At 37.3% G+C, this 25,057-nt stretch overlaps 1 protein-coding gene across 2 annotated transcripts in view; it reads right to left on the bottom strand.

Moving 5' to 3' along the window:
* Odad2 (outer dynein arm docking complex subunit 2) overlaps positions 1-25,057 on the bottom strand; it is a 162,031-nt gene that overhangs the window by 17,014 nt on the left and 119,960 nt on the right. The window contains exons 10-12 of one of the 2 annotated variants that reach the window (XM_071619712.1): positions 17,557-17,570; positions 14,509-14,529; positions 2,841-2,898 (exon numbers count right to left, since the gene is read on the bottom strand). The exons of the other annotated variant lie outside the window; for it this stretch is intronic. Of the exons in view, the coding sequence (XP_071475813.1) occupies positions 2,841-2,898; positions 14,509-14,529; positions 17,557-17,570 (93 nt within the window). The remainder of the gene's footprint in view (positions 1-2,840; positions 2,899-14,508; positions 14,530-17,556; positions 17,571-25,057) is intronic. 2 annotated transcript variants of the gene reach the window in all.

Here is a 25,057-nt window from a genome sequence, read left to right as displayed (position 1 = left end):
ATGTAAAACGAGACAAGGAAGCTCATTACATAATGATAAAAGGGTCAATTCATTACAAATGTATCACAATTATCAATAAACACATACCTAGCATTATAGCACTTAAATATATAAAGGAAATATTAATAAACCTGAAGAGATAGATTATACTACACAATGATATAGAGAGTTTAATAATCTACTTTCAGCAATGGACAGGTCATACAGACTGAAAATCAATAAGGAAACAGGAGACTTAAACTAGACTTTAGATCAAACAGACCTAACTGGCATATACAGAACATTCCATCCAACAAAAGTAGAATACACATTCTTTTCAAGTGCACACTGAACATTCTCCAGGACAGACCAAAACCATAAAACAAGTTTAGGAAGATTGAAATCATATCAAATATCTTTTCCAACCACAATGGTATGAAACCAGAAATCAGTAACAGAAGAAATTTTTCAGAAAATTCACAAAAATCATGGAAATTAAATAACATATTCCTGGAGCAACCACTGGATCAATGAAGAAATTAAAAGGGGAATTAAAAAGGGTCTTGAGACAAACAAAAATAAAAACACAACATACCAAAATTTATGGGATTGTGCAGCAAATATGAAGCCATATTTGCTGCACAATCCCATAAAAAATGCTGTTTTAAGAGGAAAGTCTATGTTAATAAATGCCTACTTAAAAATAACAAGCAAGATCTCAAATAAAAAAACTGATGAACTAGAAAAATATACCTATATCATTATACCTCAATGAACTAGAAAAATAACACTAAGCTCAAAGTTAGCAGAAGAAAGAAAAGAATAAATATCAGCAGAAATTTAAAAAATAGAGACTAAGCAAGGCTCAGTGGTACATGCCTGTAATCCCAGCAACTCAGGAGGCTGAGGCAGAAGGATTGCAAGTTCAAAGCCAGCCTTATCAACTTGGCGAGGCCCTAACTAACTTAGCAAAAACACTTTTTTTTTTTTTTTTGAGAGAGAGAGAGAGAGAGAATCTTTTTTGTAGATGGACACAACACAATGCCTTTATTTTTATGTGGTGCTGAGAATTTAACCTGGGTCCCGCCTGTGCTAAGCGAGTGCTCTACCGCTGAGCCACAATCCCAGCCCCAGCGAAACACTTTTAAAAAATTAAAAGGGCTGGGGATGTGGCTTAATGGTTAAGTGCCCATGGGTTCAATCCCCAGTGCTGGAAAGAAAAAAAAAATAGAAACTAAAATAAAACATAAAAGATGGATCCAATTGAGTTGTACTTTTTTAAAAGATAAACAAAGTTGGCAAACCTTTAGCTAGACTAAGAAAAAAGAAAATAACTAATACAAAATATGAATAAAAACCGATATACAAATGCAAGGATTATAAAAGACTACTTGTGAACAATTTTATGATAACAAATTGGATATCTTAGAAGAAATGGTTAAGTTCTTAGACATATAATCTACCAAGACTGAATCATGAAGAAATAGAAAATATGAACATGCCAATAACAAGTAAGGAGATTGAAGCAGAAATTAAAAAACAAAACAAAACTCCCAATAAGGAAAAACCTAGGTCCAGATGGCTTCACTGGTTCCACAAAACATTTAAAGAAGTACTAATACCAATCCTTTTAAACTTTTCCAAAAAACTAAACAAGAGACAGGGGTGCATCATAAGAAAATTATAGGCTGATATCCCTGATGAACATACATACAAAAGTTCTTATAAAAATACTAGCAAATGGAATTAAACAGCACATAAAAAGGATCATTCACCATGATTGGTTGGTTCAACCTATCATGCAAGGATGCAAGGATAGTTCAACCTACAAATAGTCTGCAAGTGTGACACATCATATTAACAGAATGAAGGAGGAAACACATATGATCATATCAGTGGATGCAGGTAAAGCATTTAGAAAAATTCAACATCCTTTTATGATGAAGACTCCCAACAAATTAGGTATAGAAGAAATATATCACAACACAATAAATGCTATGTTTGCCAAACCCACAGCTAATAGCATTCTCAATGGAGAAAAGTTGAAAGCTTTTAGTCCAAGATAAGGAGCAAGACAATGATGCCTACTGTCACAACTTCTATTCAATGTAGTACTAGAAGTCCTAGCCAGAACAACTAGGCAAGAAAAAGAAATAAAAAGTATTCAAAGATGGGCATGGTGGTACATGTCTGTGATTCCAGCTACTTGGGAGCCTGAGGCAGGAAGATCACAAGTCCAAGGCCTACCTGGGAGACACAGCACAGTTTCAAAATTTAAAAAATAAAATAAAAGGGCTATGAGCATAGCTCAGTGGTAGGGTACTCCTGGGTTCAATCCTGAGTAACACACACACACACACACACACACACACACACACACACAAAGGAATTAAACCAGAGACTCTGTATCTATTAGAAGAAAAAGTAGGCCCTAATCTTCATCATGTGGGATTAGGTCCCAACTTCCTTAATAAGACTCTTATAGCACAAGAATTAAAACCAAGAATCAATAAATGGGATGGATTCAAACTAAAAAAATTCTTCTCAGCAAAAGAAACAACTGTGAGAGCCTACATCCTAGGAACAAATTTTTACCCTCCACACATCAGATAGAGCACTAATCTCTAGGGTATATAAAGAACTCAAAAAGCTAAGTTCCAAAAACACAACCCAATCAATAAATGGGCCAAGGACCTGAACAGATACTTCTCAGAAGATGATTTACAATCAATCAACAAATATATAAAAAAATGTTCATCATTGCTAGTAATTAGAGAAAGTTAGCAGAAGGAAGAAAAGAATAAATATCAGAGCAGAAAATTTAAAAATATAGAGACTAAGCAGGGCTCAGTGGCACATGCCTATAATCCCAGCAACTCAGGAGGCTGAGGCAGGAGGATTTCAAGTTCAAAGCCAGCCCTCAGCAACTCAGCAAGGCCCTAACTAACTTAGCAAAACATTTTTAAAAAATTAAAAGGGCTGGGGATGTGGCTCAGTGGTTAAGCACCCTGGATTCAATCCCCAGTACTGGAAAGAAAAAAAAAATGGAGACTAAAGTAAAACATAAAAGATAGGATGTTAATTAGTGCAGCCACTGTTCCTCAAAAAATTAAAAATAAAACTACTTTATGACCCAGCAATCACACTTCTGGGTATGTATCATAAGGAAATGAAGTCAGTATGTTGCAGAGACATGTGCACTTCCATGCTCACTGCAGCACTATTCACAATGTCCAAAATATAGGATCAACCTCAATGTCCATCAAGAGATGGATAAAAGGAAATGTGTATATTTATACATGGAATACTATTTAACCTTTAAAAAGAAGGAAATCCTTCTGCCATTTTGTACAACATGGATCAACTTGGAGGTTATTATGTCCAGGGGACTAAACCAGGCACAGAAAAACAATAACTTGATCTCATTTATATGTAGAGTATAAAAAGGTTCAATTCTCAGAAGCAAGAGCAGCATAGTGTTATAAGAAGCTGATTGCAGTTGGGGTGGGAGGCAGAAAAAGAAAATGCGGGTTAAAGGAAACAAAATTCCAATGAGACAAAATGAATAAGCTGTGGAGACCTATTGTACAGTACAGTGACTATAGTTAATTATAAAGTATATTTTGAAATTTCTTAGAGAAATGCAAATCAAAACTACTCTAAGATATCATCTCACTCCAGTCAGAATGGCAGCTATTATGAAGACAAACAACAATAAGTGTTGGCGAGGATGTGGGGAAAAAGGTACACTCATACACTGCTGGTGGGGCTGCAAATTGGTACAGCCAATATGGAAAGCAGTATGGAGATTCCTTGGAAAATTGGGAATGGAACCACCATTTGACCCAGATATCCCTCTCCTTGGTCTGTACCCAAAGGACTTAAAACAGCATACAATGGGGACACAGCCACATCAATGTTTATAGCAGCACAATTCACAATAGCTAAACTGTGGAACCAACATAGATGCCCTTCAGTAGATGAATGGATTAAAAAAAATGTGGCATGTGTACACAATGGAATATTACTCAGCAATAAAAGAGAATAAAATCATGGCATTTGCAGGTAAATGGATGGCGTTGGAGAAGACAATGCTAAGTGAAGTTAGCCAATCCCAAAAAACCAAATGCCGAATGTTTTCTCTGATATAAGGAGGCTGACTCATAGTGGGGTAGGGAGGGGGAGTATGGGAGGAATAGACGAAGTCTAGATAGGGCAGAGGGGTAGGAGGGGAAAGGGAGGAGGCAGGGGATTATCAAGGATAGTGGAATGTGATAGACATCATTATCCAAAGTACATGTATGAAGACGGGAATTGATGTCAACATACTTTATATACAACCAGAGATATGTAAAACTGTGCTGTATATGTGTAATATGAATTGTAATGCATTCCACTGTCATTTATTTTTTAAAAATCAATTTAAAAAATTAAAATAAATAGGCTTCCAAATGTTTTAAAAAATATTTTCTCAATTGTCAATGGACTTTGATTTACTTATTTATATGCAGTGCTGAGAATTGAACCCAGTGCCTCACACATGCTAGGTAAGTGCTCTACCACTGAGCCACAACCCCAGCCCCTAGGCTTCCAAATTTTAAAGGTAGAAGTTTAAATGTCCCTGGTTTGCAGATATGATTTTACATAGAAAGACTCCACAAAACAACTGTTGGAACTACTAAATGAATTGAGTAAAGTTGCTGAATACTAACTCCACTTATAAAAATAAGTAGTGTTCTAGACGTTAGCAATGAACTATTAGAAAAGAAATTCAAAAATTCCATTTACAATAGCTATAAAAATAAATACTTAGGAATACACTTATCCAAAGATGTAAAAGAACTTTACACTGAAAACTACAAAATATTGATTAAAAAAAACTAACAATGTTACAAACAGATGGGCAGATAAGCCATGCTATGGATTAGAAAAATTACTATTAAAATGTCCACTCTAACTCAAGCAACCTACAGATCCAATGCAGTCCCTATCAAATATCCAATGATGTTGTTCACATAAATAAAAAATTAAAAATTCATGTGGAACCACAAAGGCCCCAAATTGCCAAAGTAATTTTGAGCAAAAGGAATAAGGTAGTCTTTCAAAACATATTAAAGCTACAGATCAGAATGATACTGGCCTAAACACAGACATGGAATAGACTAGAGAGCCCCCAAATAAACCCATATTTATAGTCAATTGATATTTTTATTTCAATTTTTTAATTTATATTATAACAGTGGAATGCATTACAGCTCATATTACACATATAAAGCACATTTTTTTCATATCTCTGGTTGTATACAAAGTATATTGACAGCAATTCGTGTCTTCATACATGTACTTTGGATAATAATGTCCATCACATTCCACCATAATTTCTAACCCCATGCCCCCTCCCTTCCCTTCCCACCCCTCTGGCCCCAACTTCCTTAATAAGACTCCTTTGGTGCAAGAATTAAAATCAAGAATCAATAAATGGGATGGAATCAAACTAAAAAGCTTCTTCTCAGCAAAAGAAACAATCTGTGAGGTGAGTAGAGAGCCTACATCCTGGGAGCAAATGTTTACCCCTCACACATCAGATAATCTCTAGGGTATATAAAGAACTCAAATAGCTAAGCACCAAAAAAGAAAATAACCCAATCAATAGATGGGCCAAGGACCTGAACAGACACTTCTCAGAAAAGGATATACAATCAATCAACAAATATATGAAAAAATGTTCATCATCTCTAGCAATTAGAGAAATGCAAATCAAAACTACTGTAAGATACCATCTCACTCCAGTCAGAATGGCAGCTATTATGAAGACAAACAACAATAAGTGTTGGCGAGGCTGTGGGGAAAAAGGCACACTCATACATTGTGGTGGGACTGCAAGTTGGTACAGCCAATATGGAAAGCAGTATGGAGATTTCTTAGAAAATTGGGAATGGAACCACCATTTGACCCAGCTATCCCTCTCCTCAGTCTATACCCAAAGGACTTAAAAACAGCATACTACAGGGACACAGCCACATCAATGTTTGTAGCAGCACAATTCACAACAGCTGAACTGTGGAACCAACCTAGATGCCCTTCAGTAGATGAATGGATTAAAAAAAATGTGGCATATATACACAATGGAATATTACTCAGCAATAAAAGAGAATAAAATCATGACATTTGCAGGTAAATGGATGGAGATAATGCTAAGTGAAGTTAGCCAATCCCAAAGGCTCCATCTCCAAAAAACTATGGCCTTGGAAGTTAGAATTTTAACGTAAGAATTTGGATTGAGGTGGGGGGTGACACAAACATTCAGAACATAGCAGGGAGTTTTGAAGTTTTCTTACATCTCAACAGATGCTTCAGAGAGAGGTTGGCAGAAGCTGCTTGTAGCTTTTAAGGTAGGCCAGTTTCAAACCAGAAGTCCTTCTGCATTTTGCTCTGATCCCTTTTATCTTTGCAGATAAGTCCTCCTTAGGCTGACACTCCAATGGACCCTGGACTATCTGAAGAGTTGTAGTTTTCATGCTAATTCAAATATAATGTGTATCTGAAATAGCATGTAGAAAACATGACACCTATATTTATATATAAATTATATATTAATATTAGAAAATATTAGACCTATTTGTTTTTGTATCACCACACAACTTCCCTCTGAAATGACACTGCCCTTCCAATTTCACCATTATAGACCCAAGAAAGTCAGGGGAGCTGTTATCGCTCAATGAGGAAGGGGATGATAATTATATGATAAAAACTAAAACCTCAACAATCAATCAATGCTTACCATATATCAGACACTAATCGAAGTGCCTTATGTATACTAATTTTAAAAAACAGAATTTAATATTATTATTAAAGTTCAAATATTCCAGATGAGAAAACTTCAACATAGAAAGATTTAGGTAACTTGCCCAAAGTTTGGGAAAGTCAAGATTCGAAATCAATTATCAGGTCTCATGCTCTTAACCATCAGGCATGCTGCCTCGCTTGATCCAAGTCCCCACAGAGTTGATGATCTGGCCTGGTTCCTGGAGACCTGATGCTGGTATTCCCTAAAATTCTTGCTGCTGGTCCTCTCTTGTCCTTAAGCTGTCATGCCCATTCTCAATGTTGAACTCTACAACTCCAGCCAACTGCCTTCATTTGCAAGGTTCCATGCAGCAAGGCTTCTTTGTTTCTGCAAGCCCTCCTTGTGGGTCACATCGGGATGTGTGGCTCCCCTGCATGTTAGGAGCTGTCTGTGAAGGGAACAGCATCTACTTATACTTTACCCTTCCAGATGCCTGCCTCCATCCATGGTACATCCCTGCTCCTGCACCATACTGGACTTGCAGTCAAGCACATTCAAGGCTCCTCCTGAAGGCTGGACTCTTACTTTTATCTTTGCATCTTTGGGGGATGACACACAGCTAACTCAATAAACACTAATTTGAAGTTCAGATTCTTGGTGCATTTCAGCTCTGGCAGTCAATAAGGCTGATAAATAGAAACTACCCCTCCAAACCTTTTGCTCACTGTAACTCAAAATCTTTTTCAATGCATCTGAATAAATTTTTTTTTCTGGTACATAATAAAACTTGTCACTCTTGCCTGAGTACAGTGACTCCTAAGCTCTCTGGTTCGATATTTCTCACAGCTTACTTATATACACAGACTTGGTTTCATTGTGTATTTTCCCTTTCAGCTATCTTTAAGTTATTCCTAGTGCTGACCCTTGAAGAATGCTGCTGAGCATATGCACATGCTGAAGTGGGCTTCATGTCTTAATCTCTCATCTCCTGTCTCACAGCCAAGTCCCCTAACTATATGCAAGCTCAACTTCTTTCCCCCTCATGTTTTATACCTCATAAAAGGACATAAAGCCACACTCACACACACATTTCTTTTTAACTGCCTTGGGACTGAACTTTATCAAAAGTGTCCTGAAAATCTACATAATGGCCTGGCTTGCTCCTTTTTGGCACAACAGCAGTAAAGAAGGCCATAAACTATCTATTAGCACATTTTGTGAATTGCCAGAATGAATACGTTTATGGTATTATAGAATCCGTGTAACCAGTAATACCATTTTTCCCATTAACCTTTATTGACTAACATATAGTCCCAAAGAACTTAATGTTACATTTCAATAGGGTCTATTTACAATGCAAACCTTATTCATCATGATCCCAGGAAATGTTGCAGCTCTCATGTTTACAAACTAAACATCTCTTTTTCAGCATATCAATTGACTCTGACATAAGCAGTTGCCGAGAAAATGATTCTAGTGATCATTAGAGGAATAAGTCATAGGAATAATTTTTTTTAAATCATTTCCCTGAAGTTCAAGTGTATAAGAGCAAAGTATCAGTGCAATAGGACTTTTCCAACTTGGCAGTAACAGGTGGAATCTATGATGAAATTTTTACCTTAACAGAACATACTGGCTTTCTCCCCTTCCCCTGTCATGCTTTTTGAAGTTTTTCATATGCCACAAAATACATAATAGAGGGTAATTCAATTTACTCTGAAACCCAGCTACGTGACCATGACATATTTGGAGGTGACTTTGAGGTGCATTCCGAAATATGGGGCAACACTTTCTAAATTTACAGTCTGATTCCTGCTGCCAGTTATGACTGCCAAATGCTTCTGACATTATGGCCAGTTTGTGGTGTCCCTAAAAATCATCAGCAATTTTAAAACATTAGCACCTGGCAACGGTCATACTTTGAAATGATTGCCCATATTTATCACCTTACTTTTTCCAGGATATAAACTGAAAAAAATCAAAGTATAACAGAGAACTTCTCTAGCAGCAGGTAAAATAGTTGAAAATAAAATGCATAATAGGAACTCAGCCCCTCTCTCTATTGTTTAAGAATTAAAATAAACAATTTAAACTCTGAGGCTTATGTGGCTATGTAGAAAAAAAATTATTGTGAATATCTACCCTCCTCAAACACTTTTTATTTTGTCTCCACACTTATGGAGCATTTGGATATCAGGATATCATGGCTGTGTGGCAGAACAAAAAATGTATGGCTTCATTTGATAAATGTCTGCTCTTCTCCATGGCAAGTTACTGATCCAGTTCCTAGGAATTCAGGCATGGACAGGACAGGCATGGTTTCTGCAGTTTATTGACATGAACAATTTTATCATTATAGTAGGGAAGAAATGTACAAGTACCAGGAGACAGGGGGATAAATGTAGGCTTCCTTGCAGAATAAGGGGAGACCTGAAACTTGAAAGACGAATATGGGCAATGCAATGTGTGATCTCGTCCACGACCCACGCAGACGTGCCAAACTGGGTTTAAATGGGATGGCTACAACATTAAGGTGGCGAAAAATCACACAACATAGACATAAGTTTTTCAAATCGAGGGCGGGAAAGGCTTTTTGACCTTAAGGGTCAACTTCTTTGCTGGAAAGAAAGCACGGAAAAAAAAAAATCATGCACCTAGTATCCCTTTATTTATAGGGAAATTAACAAAGGAGTTTTGATAGAAAGTTCTTCACCAAATAAGGCAGGGGGTGGGCTGACCTAGCCCCAATGGGTAAGGCCCAGGTCCAAAGCTTTGAGAAAGCAGAATTCTTTGCCGAGCGAAGGTGGAGACCACCTGTATCGTGCAATGCCAGACTAACACCCCCTTGGCTCAAGACTGAGAGAGGATGCTTAATATAGCTCATGGGTAGCCCCCCACCGGTGTGATATGAGGATTTGGAGAATACTCCAGGCCAAGGAAGAGTGGTAGTGAAGGCCCCCAGTGGGCCTTTTATATCACTGTGACCAAAATATTTGCGGAGAAGAACTTAGAGGAAAAAGTTTATTTTGACATATAATATTGGAGAGAGGATTCCACTGCTCTGGACACTCACTGGCTCAACATTACACGGGCAGTGGTTCAGGCTTGTAGCATCCCTCTGCCATCTGCAACATGTTGACAGTCTCTGAGTCCAAAGCTGCCCCAGTGGGCTTATCCCTTAGCCTTCAGGTCTAGGGATAGGACTTGTCAATACACAGGCATCCTTTATGTAGAGCCAGAAACAGAACTTAGTCACATGTCACAGCCACATCCCGATTCAAAAGAGCTGGGAAATGTGTTTGGTGGCTACTGCTCTGTGCTCTCATCAAAGAGAGGAAGGCAGATGTTAATGAATATCTAGTAGTCTAGGCCACACGGGAGGACAGGGATGGAGGGACAAGATGATGACAGAGGGTCAGGCAGGGTGAGACTGTACAAGGCCTTGTTCAAAGCAGTGTGTTTTAGAAAGTGCAGGGATAGGTTTATGAATGTTTGTTGGTGGAAAAGGCTTGATCAGGGTAGATACTAGCCAAAGTGTCCTGGTGATTCTTCATTTATCCATCAGTTTCCTTGTTCACCAACCATCTACTTTCTGCATTAGGATGACATATAGCTGAGTCACATGGTTTCTAAAGAAAATGCCTGATAACTTGGATTTTAACAGATTTTCTGTCATTGTGGATAGAAACCTGAACTGTCCTGCATTATGCAGTACTGTCACTGTTTGTAGTTTGGGCTCTGAGCTTGCACATGATCACCAGGTCCTGACAGAACACACCACCTAAGGTGAAGAGGTTGCTGCACTGGCATATCCATATTTGTAAATACAAGTGCAACAGTTGCCTCTTGGCCAAATGACAGAGAACAAAACCACTCCCTAAAAAGTGGCGAAAACCTACCTGCAGGTTATCAGATCTGGCCTTGGACACAGGACTTTCCATGTGAATTCTAAGGCCCTAAGATCTGCTGCAGAAAACCAACGCTGAAAGTTCTGTCTATACTTAAAAACACGAAGGCCAAAGACTTGATCCCTGTGATCTGAGTGGGTTCAATGTACGGGAATAGAACTTGAATCCAGGGAGGTCAGAATGAGGAGCAGCAGCTTAGAAACCTCTCCCACATTCCCAGCCTCGGCTTTAGAATTCTCCAAAAAAGCACCAGAGCATTCTGTACTGTAAGGCATGGCGTTTGATCTCCCTGTAACTTTCTGAGGAAAATATGATCCTCTTTATAGAACTGATGAGAACACAGATCTGAGGGAAGTGAGGGGGTGTGGCAGCAGCACCTGCAGTCAGGATTCAAACCCAGGTCTACATGAGACCAAACACATGGTCATTTCCCAGCACCCTGCTTGATTCATTCATTGGTGGGCTTCTTTCTCAAATTTAACAGGTTTCTAAATTTTATCAATAAAGTAGTTTGGGGACATCTGTTCACACCATACTTATGGGTAAAGATATTATATATCTATACCATCTAAAATGGTTTTCTTTTAAAATCCATCTACATTTGTATACAAGCTGTAACTACAGCCTCTAAAAAAGTGCATCAGAAAATTCTTACATTCTTAATCTTGAAAACTGTCCTGATGGCAACTTGAGTGCTTACAATCTTTGTCTTTATGTGTTTAATGTCTTATCTGAATTAGTCAACTGCATGTTATTTTAAAAAAGAAAACCCTGAGATGATCAACTTACAAGGAGATAAAGTTTATTTGGCTCACAGTTTTGGAAGTTTGAGTCCGTGATTGCTTTGGGTGATGTAGCACATCATAATGGTAGCGTGTGGTAAAGCAAACTCCCTTACCTCAGGGCTGGGAAGTGAAAGAGAGGAAACAAGAAGGGCCTGGGGTCCCACTATAGCCTTCCAGGGCACACCTCAGTGACCTAAAGACCACCCACTAAGTCTCATCTCTTAAATTTGCTACCACCTCCCAATAGCATCAGACTGGGGTCCAAGCCTTTAATACATAGGCCTTTGGGAGATATTTAAGATTCAAACTATAGCACTGTCAAGTTATTTTTTAAAATGTCAGGACACAAACCTTTAAGGATCTCAAAGAGTATGAGAAATACAGGTCAACCATATTAGCAATTTTGATTTAATTAATTAATTAATGAGAATCACTATCAATTGGTTGATAATTAACAAAGTATTGGTTGACAATCAGTTACTAATTTAGTTAAATAGCTATCAGAGTAAAAGCTTGAAATGGTGCTGAAACATAAGAGTCCTGATTTAATAAACATCAAACCTAAAGAACGTAGTTGAATGAATCAAGTAAATGGAGACTTGCCCCAGCTTTGCAGAGAAGAGAGGAGTCAAATGTTGCTTGCTATGATTTGGATGAGGGTTTTTTTCCTCCAAGTGTTCATGTGCCAGAAGCTTGGTCCCCACTGTGGTAACTTTTGGAAAGGGGACCTAATGGGAGGTCAGTGGGGGTGCTGCCCTCAGAAGGGATTATATAGGTAGTTTTCATGGGGAGCCAGTCAGTTCTTGTTATACAACTGCAAGACTGGCCCTATCCTGCTCTTTGGCTCCCTGAGTCACCTTGTAATCTCTCCCTCTTACATTTGCCACAATATCATATTCCATGCAGTGACCTCACCAAAGACAGAATAATGGAGCTCAGTTTCTAAAACCATGGGCTAAATAAACTTCTTTTCTTCACGAGTTACCCAGAGTCAGGTATTTTGTGATAACAATGGAAAGTAGAATAATACATTGCTTAAGTCAGGCTCTTAAAAAGCTCTTTCAGATCCCAAACTGCACACTAAGAGGATTTGGGGGACTTTTACAAGCATAACTGAGGACAAACTTTTCAGCAAGAAAGGTATATTCATCCAGAAGGTGCTGTTTACACAATTTCACTTTAAATAAATCAGCATCTTTGCTGGCTTCCTTAGCCATGGCAGCTATATTGAGGATGCCCCATTCCTGTCTCTGCTGGGCTCTGATTGAGCAGCACTGTGCTGGTGGCACTCTCAGAGTAGTCCCCTTGCCACACATACATCTTAGATGACTGTCTGTTTCTACCTTCTTTGTCAACGACAACAATGTTCAAAGAGGTTTTCATTTTTACTTCTGTGGTATGAAAAATGGAATGAAAAATATGAGGTTGACTTTCTGGTAAGGAGTTTAATTGGCAAGTAACCATCTAAGAAAAAAATACCTTCAAAAATTTATTTTCACAGAAATTTGATCAGATTTCCCACCATTAGAAAATCATGGTCTAGTGAAAAATACCAACAGTGCAGTTGCTAGTGTGCATATTTTAACTTATTTCTTACAATATACAAAGGTATAAGTACAGACTAAGCCATTGAACTGAACATTCATTATCATTGCCATAAACAAAACATAAAGGGTACTTTTCTAGTCATTTTTTCCCCTCAGGGATTCAAAATTTAAACTTGGGTTATAAAGAATGATAACATAAACTTCAGAAATATTTTCCTTACTTTTACTCACAGGTAAACAAATACATAGAGAAATGAAGTACTTTTCCCCCCAAGCACATTATAAACCAAGATAGTACAAAAACAAGTCCACAAGGATAAATCTTTGTATTTGATCATGCCTGAGCCTCAGATATAATTGTTTTGACTTACATTTGCATAAGTTAGGATTCATTTGATTTTTCAAATGTAACTTTTGTTTTAGCACCTGTACTTTGAAATTTGTGTCCAAAGACATTTCAAAGAGAGATATCTTAAGCTGCAGCCATGGACAGAGAACACAGCTCCTAAGCATCTAAGCGTTTTGCAATTTTTTTTTAAAGTAACAAAAACTGACTGATCCTGAAGAAAGGGAAAAAAGGAGTCTTAGAAGGGAACGTTAATGCATGCATATTTTTGGTACATTAAAGACTCCAACGTGCTAATTCAAGTTCTGTTTACTTTCTGTATATAACAGGATTGCTGTGTTTGAGGGAAAAACAGAAGATATTTTCTGAGTGCCAAAAACTACTTATTCATGAAGTCTGAAATACCATTATTATTAGTAGTAATTCTTATGCCTAGCATCTGTGAATAACTTCTTATACGAGGAAACTATTTTGGGTCAGCTGAAGGCCAAAAATAATGAGCTGGCCTCCTGCCTTTGTGTATTGAGTCAAATGGCTGCCAATTAATAAAATCGATTGTTATTTTTTTGTTGTTGTTGTTGTTGTTCCTAGGATAAATTTCAGAAAGTGAAAACAAACAGTTGTTGGTGCATTTATTTCATAAATTTCCGACGTAGAGAATGCATTTTCTCTTAAGCTTAAAGGCTGACTGCACTTGGTAACCCAACAATTACGAGAAGCTGCCCGTGTATTTCTGTGGTTTAGCAGAAGGGCCAAGTCGGAAGGAAAAGACATTCCCAACATTTTCTAAAGCAAGATAAATACAGAAACGAAATATAGATGAAAGATGGAACTGCTCTCTATAGCTTCTGCCAGATTCCTCGACTTTTTGGCATGCTGACTGAATTTGGCAAACGTAGCCAGCAGCAGTCTTTTCCACTAAGAGGAGCAGTATCTACTCTATTTTACCATACTATTTGTGCCTTTTTGACCCTCCCAAGCAGTCTCGCTTTTTTAGAAAATGATTCTTTCTGCAGAGTTGGCAACAATTTCATTTTTTTTGAAATGGATCATTTATCATTAAAAAAAAAAAAAGTGGTGGGGTATAGCTTCTATTAAACTGCACCAGTGGACCTGCAGCTCAGCAGGACAACGTCTTTCTTTGAGACCCAAAGACTCTGACATGTGCCAACATCATCTTATGCCAACCTAATGCCTTGATATCCAAACCCACTTAAATCTGAGGAATCCTGGACTGTACAACTTAGACAAGATAAGCTATCCAGCACTGTCACTTTATTCTATTTATGATTTTAAAAAAATTCTATTTATGATTTTTAAAAAACCCTGTAATATAGTCTAACATCCCTGATCTTGGTAACATATTCAAGATCAGGTTCAAGATCATATTTTCATGGAGTCCAGCACTTCTCAACCTTGATTTTTTTTTTTTCTTAGCTGGCAGCAATTCTAGAGAAAACTTATTAGGATATAGAAGAATCTCTCAAATTAGTATGCTCAGGAGCAAGAATCAAGGCAATGGTTTCTGGCTTCACTCAACTAAGAAAAGAGAAGCTCATACCTGATAAGCCCCTTATGCAACTCAGAGGGAAATGACTTTCTCACTTAATATTTCTTTGATTTCCTCTAAACTAAATAAAAATAAAAGAGGAGGAGGGTTGTTCATATGTTACTATGAGGTTGTTTAATGCAATCTGAAAGACAGGCTTTGAATTGTCGACAGTGATTTGAATATATTATTGTTATTAATGCTATTTGCCATCCAGTGCACTCTTTCTTGATCATTAAGGTAGCAGCTAATTTAAAGTAAGGGAAAAGCATTAGTACGGTGTGGGTGCCAGGTAAACCCTGCGGTTTCAATCTAAATTTTGGAACCAACAGTGACAGATATAAAAATGAGCATCTGTAAATTGCCAAGTTTAAAATCCCAAAACCAACATGTGAATACTTCACAGGTTTATATGTATGTAAAATGAAGACCATTTTGCATATATTTAAAATGGCAAAGGAGTATCTTTTCTTAAACTGAGGCTGACAGTATAATAGCACACCTCATATAATCACAGAGTATTTGCAAAAATTAAAAATAAAAAAGAGCCAACTGTTATTCTGCTTAAATTTCAGATTGGTAAATCTATACCAGCAGTTGGCAATAGCTACGTCTGGAGTATCTTCAATAAAAATTATTATAAATAAGTACCTTTCACATTTTATAATTTATGAAGCTTGCTTATGTAAAAGTTCCTTAAAAAAATAAAGCAATGATAATAAATAACATTGGCCAAAGTATCTGAAAGAACTTGTCATTTTAACCTATAAGGCAGAACATTCTAGAATTTAATAATAATTACATTATTATTTATGCCCTCTGAACATTTTTTAAAAGACGTGTGAAAACCTCATGGAAAAAAAATATAACAAACTTTAAAACACCCTAAATAATAGCATGACAAAAGATGGTGAATGTCAACTGACTTAAGAATATTTCCATGTCTGTCTTGTCCAGGCATTCAAATCCTGGCTCTTAAATTAGAGCCCATCTTGAAGAGGATCTTTCTAGCTCAGGAGGAATGACCTTGATGCCCTTGTGCTTCATTTCATCTCCCAGAGGCAAGTTTTAGAAGTCATTTGTAAAGTATCACACTGTTTTCTTGTCCACAATTGATTGGATGAGGAATGGGTACTTATTCTAAACTGGGCCAATCAGATTCCTTCCCTTAATTTTTTTATTGAAGTTTATAAAACAACAACAAAAAAGAGGCTTCCTTGGGTGATTGGATACTTAAACCCTGAAAAATAAGTAGAGAAAACTATGAAGAAACAAAGAAGGCCAACAGGCAGAGAAAGAATGAACTGAAACAAATAAGAAGGGCAGAGAGGCAACAGGTGAAAAGATGCTAAGATGCTTTTGTGTTCCCTTGTTCCAGCACCTTCTTAGGTTTTGCCACTTTGTGGTCCATGTGGATGCTCTTTGGTGCCTAAGCCTATTTGAGTTCTTTATACTGCTTACAATTCATTGAATCCTAATGGATCCTGTGTTGTATCCAGGGCATGGGACTTTGGATACACCACTGAGCCTGTTGAGCTTCCCAATCTCTGAAATGGAGACAGTGATACCTGCATCACAGGGCCACTGTGAGGGTTAACGTAATCAGGAATAAAGCACTCAGTCCAGTGGCAAACACTAAAGCGTCGATTGCAATTTTTAAAAAATAGATTATCCTGCAAAGACAGGTATGGTGGCACTAAGCATATGTAATCCCTGCAGTCTGGGAGGCTGAGGCAGGAGGATCATGAATTCAAAGCCGGCCTCAGTGAGGCCCTAAGCAGCTCAGCAAGACCCTGTCTCTAAATAAAATATAAACAAGGGCTGGGGATGTGGCTCAGTGGTAAACCACACTTGGGTTTCAATCCCTGGTACCCCCACTACCAAAAAGGTTATACTATCGTATATAGTATTTTATTATATAAAATAGGTATCAGCCACTTATATTAAGCATTTGCTAATCAGAGAAAAGCACTGCATTCTCTTATTAAGTCTAATATTGTAACATTTGCTAATTATCCACTTAATGGGTGACTCCAAGTTATTTGACAAAATATAAATAAAAATAGGTTTGCTAGAGACTGTTATCACTATAGTTATTTCCCTTTCTATAGAAGAAAACCTACAAGAGTTTGTGAATGGACCCCTAATGCTTCTTGTTCCCTTAGTCTTTCATCCATTCTGTAAGGAAGTCCTGCTTTGCCCCCCCTGTTCTCATGTACTGACATCAGCCTCCTAGGGACACCTGCTCCCCCTCTTCCTGACCCACTCCCTACATTCCTCTAAGAGAGATCTTCTAAAAACACAAATAGGATCATGTCACTGTTCAAATTAAACTGTCCCAGTGGTTTCTCAGTACACTAGAATAAAATCCCCATTACTTACTATGGCCTGGAAGCCCTAGTGTGCTTGGGCCCCATCCAGCTCTCCAAACACACCTTCCTCTTCCCTTACTCAGCATCAAATCCCTGGCCTTCTTGCAGGTCCCCTGAAACTTAATCATACTCCATCCTAGGATCTCTGCATGCACACTCTCTCTACTGGCTTCATCCTTTGTGTCTTAGTGTAGATGCAGCTCCTCAAAGACACCCGCTCTGACTTTCTGGCCTAGAGTTGGCTGTCCTTGCATCAGTCTGCATCCATTTGTTTCTTCCTAACTGTCAGCACACTCACTGATACTTTTATCCATATTCTTGTTTTTGATCATACATGAAGAGGGTAATGAGAACCTTGGACCTGCTCTCTCCTTCTGAATTCAGCAGGTGACAAATAGAAGGGTGGGCCTTTCCCCTGTTGAGATCCTGAGTACTTTATATTTATTTATCTCATTACTTTGAAGAAGAGATGTCTCGTGAGAAGGAGTCATTTCCTAGATTGGCACTAAGCACAAGTGATCATTCTTTACCACACTTTTTAAGAGGTCTTGTTCCCAAGAAACAGAGCACATTTTCCTCTGATTTCAGTAAATGTGGTCAATATCTAGAAAAGGAGTAGGGCGGAGTTGCTTCTTTCACAAGTGTTTATCAATATACTACCATTCAAAAGATGAGTTTGTTAAGCAGGAAATTCAAAAGCATGTGTAGTTATTTTTTTTTTTAAAGATTGTGTAGGGGCTTGGCGTATAGTTCAGTGGTAGATATGGTACTTGTCTAATATGTGTAAGGTCCTGGGTTTGAGTTCAAGAAATAAAGAAGGAAGAAGGAAGGAAGGAAGGAAGGAAGGAAGGAAGGAAGGAAGGGAGGGAGAGAGGAAGGAAGGAAGGAAATAAGGAAGGAAGGAAGGAAGGAAGGAAGGAAGGAAGGAAGGAAGGAAGAGAAGAAGGAAGAGAGGGAGGGAGGGAGGAAGGAAGGAAGGAAGGAAAGAAGGAAGGAAGGAAGGAAGAGAGGAAGGGAGGAGGGAGGGAGGAAGGGAGGAAGGAAGGAGGGAAGGAAGGAAGATTCTGTAAAGTCATGAACCAAATTCAGGTATATTAACTTAAAGTAGGTACAAAATAAATCCCTATAGTAATAGTAAGATCTTTAAAATTTAAATAATAGTCTAAAAGGACAAGTCAAGTCTGTTGATTAACAGAAATTCTCAACAAAAAATTCATCCAAGTTTTATATTTGAAAATTCACTTGGCATGAAATTAAATATATTAAAACAATATATATTTTTAGCAACATATAGTTGTTGAAAACAATATATATTGAACAATATATATTTAACAACATATAGTTAAAACAATCATTTTAAAATAATTACTAAAATAATTACTAAAATTAATTATACCTATACTCTTTAACCCAACAATTCATAATTATATCCATCAAAAAATGGCAAGAACATTCATAGCAGCTCTATTAACAAACTCCCATTCTTTTAGTAAATAGCAGAGTCTAACACAAAAGCTTCATGTTCAATTTCCCTTTCATAAATTCCTCAGAATGTTAGAAAAATGCTGTAAAATTTGTAAACAATATATATAGTTTTATATAAAGCAACATATTATCTATATTTTTACAATAAACTAGAAACTTGTATCTATAATAAATTAGAAAAATGTATCTGGTATCATAATTAAAAAATAAACTGAAGCCAATTATTTTTAAGTTCAAAGTCTTAGAATAAAATTGAAACAGCCTGTCTGCACATAAATCTACACATGAAAATCCTGGGGGTACAATCAATAAATGGGCAAAATAATTAAAGAGAAATTTCTCAAAAGAAGAAACACAAATGGCCAATAAATATATGAAAATATGTTCAACATCTCTAGCAATCAGGGAAATGCAAATCTAGTCAGAATGGCAATGATCAAAAATATGAACAATAAATGCTGGTGAGGTTGGGGAAGGGGAAGAACACTTGTACATTGTTGATGAACTGCAGACTAGTAATGCTGCTCTGGAAAGTAGTATGGAGATTCCTTAAAAAATGTGGGATGGAACCACCATTTGAGCTGGCTATCACACTCCTGGGTATTTCCCCCAAATATCTAAAATCAGCATATTACAGATACAAGCCACCTCAATGTTTATAGCAGCACAATTCACAATAGCTAAATTATGGAAGCAACCCAGACGCCTGACAACAGATGAATGGACTAAGAAATTATGATGTGGTGGCACATGCCTGAAATCCCAGCCGCTTGGAAGCCTGAGGCAAGAGGACTGTGAGTTCAAAGCCAGCCTCAGCAACTTAATGAGGCCCTAAGCAATCCAGTGAGACCCGGTCTCTAAATAAAATATATGTATATATAAAGGGCTGGGGACATAGCTCAGTGATTAAGTGTCCCTGGGTTCACTCCTCAGGACCCCCTACACACACACACACACACACAGAAAAAAATTGTGATACATACACACACATATACACACACACATGCACACATATGTATGTGTATACACACACATGCACGTGCATGTGCACACATACAATTGGGTTTTACTCCATCACAAATAAAGAATGAAATTATGGCATTTGCCATAAATGGATGGAAATGGAGAGTATCATGTTAAGTGAAATAAGCCCAACTCAGAAAGTCAAAGGTGAAATATTCTCTCTCGTATGTGGAAACTAGAGTAAAAAAAAAAAAAGGAAATGGGGAGGGAAGGATAGGATAATATAAAGAACCAATCAAATATAAGTTAATAGACAACTGAAAGGAAGTAGAGTAGAGGAAGGAGAATGGAACAGGGGAGGGAGGATGGGAGGGAAAAGGGAAAGAAAAAGGGGGGTCATGAACTGAAATCAATTTCCTTGTATGTATGAGTTTGTCAGGATGAACACAACTACTATGTATAACTACAAAGCTCTAACAAGAAAGAAAGATAGAAAGAAGGAAGGAGAGAAATAAAAGAAAGAAAGAAAATAGACTTCTGAGGGTTAGAAGCTGAATCACTAATAATGTACAAGCCACTCCAGTATTATCCATAGATACAAAAAGTATGAATATAATTGCAGTGGATACTGTGGTGATGGAGAGTGACTGTGCATAGTATTCATGATGAACTAAGAGGTAACTATAAATTATAACTAAAATTTAAACTAGAAATTGTAACAAAATTCAGACCTCTCTTGGCTACGGTAATTTTTAATTTTTCTATTATTGGCAGAAATTCCTCCTCTTGTCTTTTTTAAATGAGGACTAACATGCCCTAGACACTGAAAATTAATAAACTAATTAAGAATATTAATTGACTAAATGTGGATTAGCCCATTACATTCTAGAACAAATGTAATTTGTTTTACATTTGTTCTGGAACAAAATGGTGTCCACTTGAAACAGGAAGTTAGTAATGTAAGGACAAATGAAAGGTTGCTTTGTAAAAGGTAGAAGACTTAAGGGTCTTCTTGTCCAGATGATGGTTTGGGATAATATGAAATATTTAAGAAAAGCTTAGAAAAATAATAATGACCATATATTCTTCTAAAATCAGGACTTATATCAATTTATATAAAAAATTTGGTAAGGGATAGAAATTAAATTATATTTCTGCATTCAATGTACGTTTAAATCAACTTTGTAGAAAAAAGTAGCATTATATAAAATTTGAATATATATATATATATATATATATATATATATATATATATATATATTTTTAAAGGCAATTGTAGAAGGCAGATTTCAATGTAGATTGATTCCTTTTCCTACATTTATGTTAAAGTAGAGGACACTCCTGAGCCCAACACTTCTCAAATATTACTCTGCACATGAAGGATATAGGGGTCTTATTAAAATGCAGGTTCTCATCCAGAAGATCTGGTGTGGTGGTTGAGATTCTGCATTTCTAACCCAGGTGAGGCTGTTGCTCTTTTTTAATAGCAAGTCCTTAGCTCTCAGGGCAGCTAGAAGACATCTAATGCAAGGAAAGTCCAAATCAGTCTTTTACATTTATTTCAGTATGCCAGACAAATATTACATATTTTTCTGCTAAGAGGGAAAAAAGGCTGATGTTCTAGAAGACAATCATTCATATATATATATATATATATATATATATATATATATATGTGTGTGTGTGTGTGTGTGTGTGTGTGTGTGTGTGTATATATATATCTTTTGACACCCTCTCAAAGTGAATAGCATACATTAGATTGGTCAGGGATCTGGCACCCTGTTTAAGAACTTACATTGTTTAAGAACTTACTGCAGCAAATCCAGTCTTTTCTCAATAATAGTAATTTAGATTTTTCTAGTATTTGCAGAAATTCCTCCTTCTTATATTTTTTGTTTAAAGATGAGGAACAAATAAAATGTCCTAGATGGGCTGTCTTGTACACACAGGAATGTTGCAAAGCCAAGTTCCCCAACTACCTGCCTTTCCTAATTTCATGTGGGTCAAGCCAGAACTCACCCTGGTGAGCATGACAGCAAACACTGGAGCATTCTAAGTGTGCTGTCAATATTTATTGAGTGAGTTAAGTTCTCAGTTCAGTGGGTTAATCATCATCAGGGTTCTCTAACTTTTTCCTTTGAAAAGGTCAATTTGTGTTTCCCTGTGGTCAGCATCATGGGTATACTAATGGCGATAATGGTCCAGCTCTCTTGCCATTAAAACTCCTGTGGGGGCTGGGGATGTGGCTCAAGCGGTAGCACGCTCGCCTGGCATGCGTGGGGCCTGGGTTCGATCCTCAGCACCACATACAAATAAAGATGTTGTATCTGCCGAAACTAAAATAAATAAATAAATATTAAAAAAATTCTCTCTCTCTCTCTTAAAAAAAAAAAGAAAAAGAAAAAAAACTCCTGTGGGTCAGTGTTTCTCAAGTTTGGTATGTTTCCTAGTTACCCTAGGAGCTTGGTTAAAATATAAGTTCCTGGTCCTATTCACAGAGATTCTAGCAGTTGATCTAGGGTATGGCCCAGCAATCTATATGCATTTTTTAACATACCCCATAGAGTTTCTAGACTAGCAGACTGTAGACTACTCTTTTGTAAACAGTGCTGGGATGAGCCACAGTCCATCGGTACAACCCAGGAGTAACTCTTGAATTGTTCCATAATGTTCAGAGTGCTGTGTGTACATATGAGCATTCTGACTCCCAAGAAGTTATCTGACTTTAAGAATGGATGCTATTGCTTATGATATGCTAGAGGGATGGAATTTTTTGTCCCTGGTTTCTAGTTTGAACTTGGATTTTCAATTTGATTTCTTTGATTGGGGATTTTCCTTTCCATAACATGTAATTAGTTGCTATTTGTAGTAGCGACAGGTGTATCCACTGTTGGTAAAAGGTGTTTTAAGTTAGAAACAATAAAGAGATGTAAAAAGTGATGAAGTAGGAGGATCATGGAGTTTTGGAAAATAGATCATGTGAGTGGTAGGTTTTTCTAAACTTCATAAAGGATGGTGAAAACGGTATAGATTAAACCTAGCATAAGCATTCGAATTCTCTGGTTTCAACTTTCCTAATTGTAAAAGTGTCAAGTATGTATACATACACAATCATGCACAGCTTAAAATATCATTAATATTAACTAAATTAACTAATATATCATTACCTTTGGAAAGTAAAGTTACCCTTATTAAAGTTGACAAAATAGACACAAGTGTAATTTTTTTAAATCATGAATTCATCTGGTTTTAACTTCATATACTATGTCTTATTAGTAATCATATTTAATTGGCATAAATTAAGAGTACACAAAAGTGGCAAGGGTAGCAAGAGAAGCTGGAAAATCATTAAAACTAAGAAGGAAAATAGAGCCCTGGGGACAGATTTCCAAGAGAGGATGTGAGGGTTGTAACAGGAAGAGCAGACACCGTTCCACCATAAAACAAGGGCCCTCCCTGCCAAGTCCCCTGTCCCTTTGTGCTCTGCCTCATAAAGCAGTGTTTCTGAACCAGGCTTCATCCTTCAGAACCAAATTTAAACACAGGCGCCCACCGTCACACACATGCATCAGAGTATTTCAGCTCAACCTTCCAATGGTGGTTTCCTGGAATAGGTTTTCCTGAGTTCTTTCCCTATGACCTGCATTATTTAGAGTGAGTTACTTAAGCTCTATGAAACTCAAGTTCTTTATCTGTAAAACTGAAATAATAACAGTTCCCAAGTTTGGATGATGGAGAACATTGACTAAAAGAATACATATGCTTTTAGCATAATGTCTGGCACATGGGAAGCTAAATAAATAAAACAATGTTACTTTCATTACACCTTACTGAGCTCTCTTTTTCATTTTTTTTTTTTCATCTCTACCTCTCAAGAAGAGACAGGAACTTTACTTGGTCTGGGGTGGGCTGGTAGAGAAGGCATTGGAATAGACCTAGCCAAGTCAAAGTGCATCCTCACAGTGGAGCAGAGCTTCCTGGCGTGGATGGAGGAGGCAGGTATTCTATTATTTGAGACCCTCCTAGGCTCACAATTTTTCACAAGTGCTCCCTGGATACTTTATAAGACAACTGAATCATCTCAAAAACAAAGACATTGCCTGGAACTCTCCAGAGAAAATTGATGGGGAGCAGGAAGCTCTTACGTAGTTATTCTCCTGTGTCAGAGTGTCAGAATTTTATATGCATTAAACTTGGAAGAACACAAATAATTAAGATTATAATTCTTCATTCTTACTGAAGATATTCTTAGTTTTTAAACCTTTCTATCACAGAGAAGTGAGGAGCTAAATAAATATGAAAAAGATGCCTACTAATGAGCTGCATGAGCTTATTGAAGTATTAAAGTAGCAAAAAAAAAAAACTGTTTTGAAATAAAGTCACATGCCAAATTCTGACACAAAATGGAAAAAAAGCTTCTTTTTTAAAAAATCTTTTTTGATATATTTATTTATTTTTTAGTTTTCAGTGGACACAACATCTTTATTTGTATGTGGTGCTGAGGATCGAACCCGGGCCGCATGCATGCCAGGCGAGCACACTACTGCTTGAGCCACATCCCCAGCCCCAAAAAAGAGCTTCTCTAATTGCCCCTCCCTACCATTCTCTTCCCCTTGCCCTGACTACTGGCCACTAATATCTGCCAGGGGAACCCACGAGTCCTTGAGACATAGTTTGCAATTCAATATTCTAGTGAAAACAATACTAAACTGAGCATCACCATTATGTATAATGTAATGCCATGTATTGCTTGTATGGGTTTAGATATTTCACTTATTTGGGCATTAGTTTCCTCATCTATACTGTGTTTAAAATGGAAAATTCCCCTTGACCCACTCCAACTTTCCATGAATTTATTATATGAAAGAAAACATAAAAGGAAAGTAAGACTTCTGCTTCATGGCCAGAGAGAATAACAGAGGCTGGGTTTACCTTTCTGTCTAAAATAGTTTTAAAATGGAAAAAAATATGTAAAACGATCATTTCCATGATATTAGACATCAGATAACTAAGAACAGTGGTTCCTGAAAAAGGAAAATAAAAAGGTGAATCCTCAGATCTTCCCAGCCTAGTTGCTACAGAAAGTCTGCTCCCTGGAGAGAGGTGACAGGCTGCAGCACAGGCAGGGGGAGCCCAAACTGAGTGTGGCAGCCTTCCTTAGTTGAGACAGAGCTGGGAGTCTGGAGAACCACAAGGACAACAGTCTCCAGGGTAGATCACTGGAGAGAAGACTGCTGAACACAGAACTCTGGGGTCTGCAGGAGGTGCCTCGTGAATCTCCAGTGCAGGCTGATCAGCACCTGAGAATAAACTCCTTGAGGGCAGGAAATGAACCA

The sequence above is a fragment of the Marmota flaviventris genome, chromosome 12 (genome assembly GCF_047511675.1).
Source record: "Marmota flaviventris isolate mMarFla1 chromosome 12, mMarFla1.hap1, whole genome shotgun sequence".
Taxonomy (NCBI): domain Eukaryota; kingdom Metazoa; phylum Chordata; class Mammalia; order Rodentia; family Sciuridae; genus Marmota; species Marmota flaviventris.
Note: the sequence above shows the minus strand (reverse complement) of the source record. Positions and strands in the feature narration are given on the sequence as shown.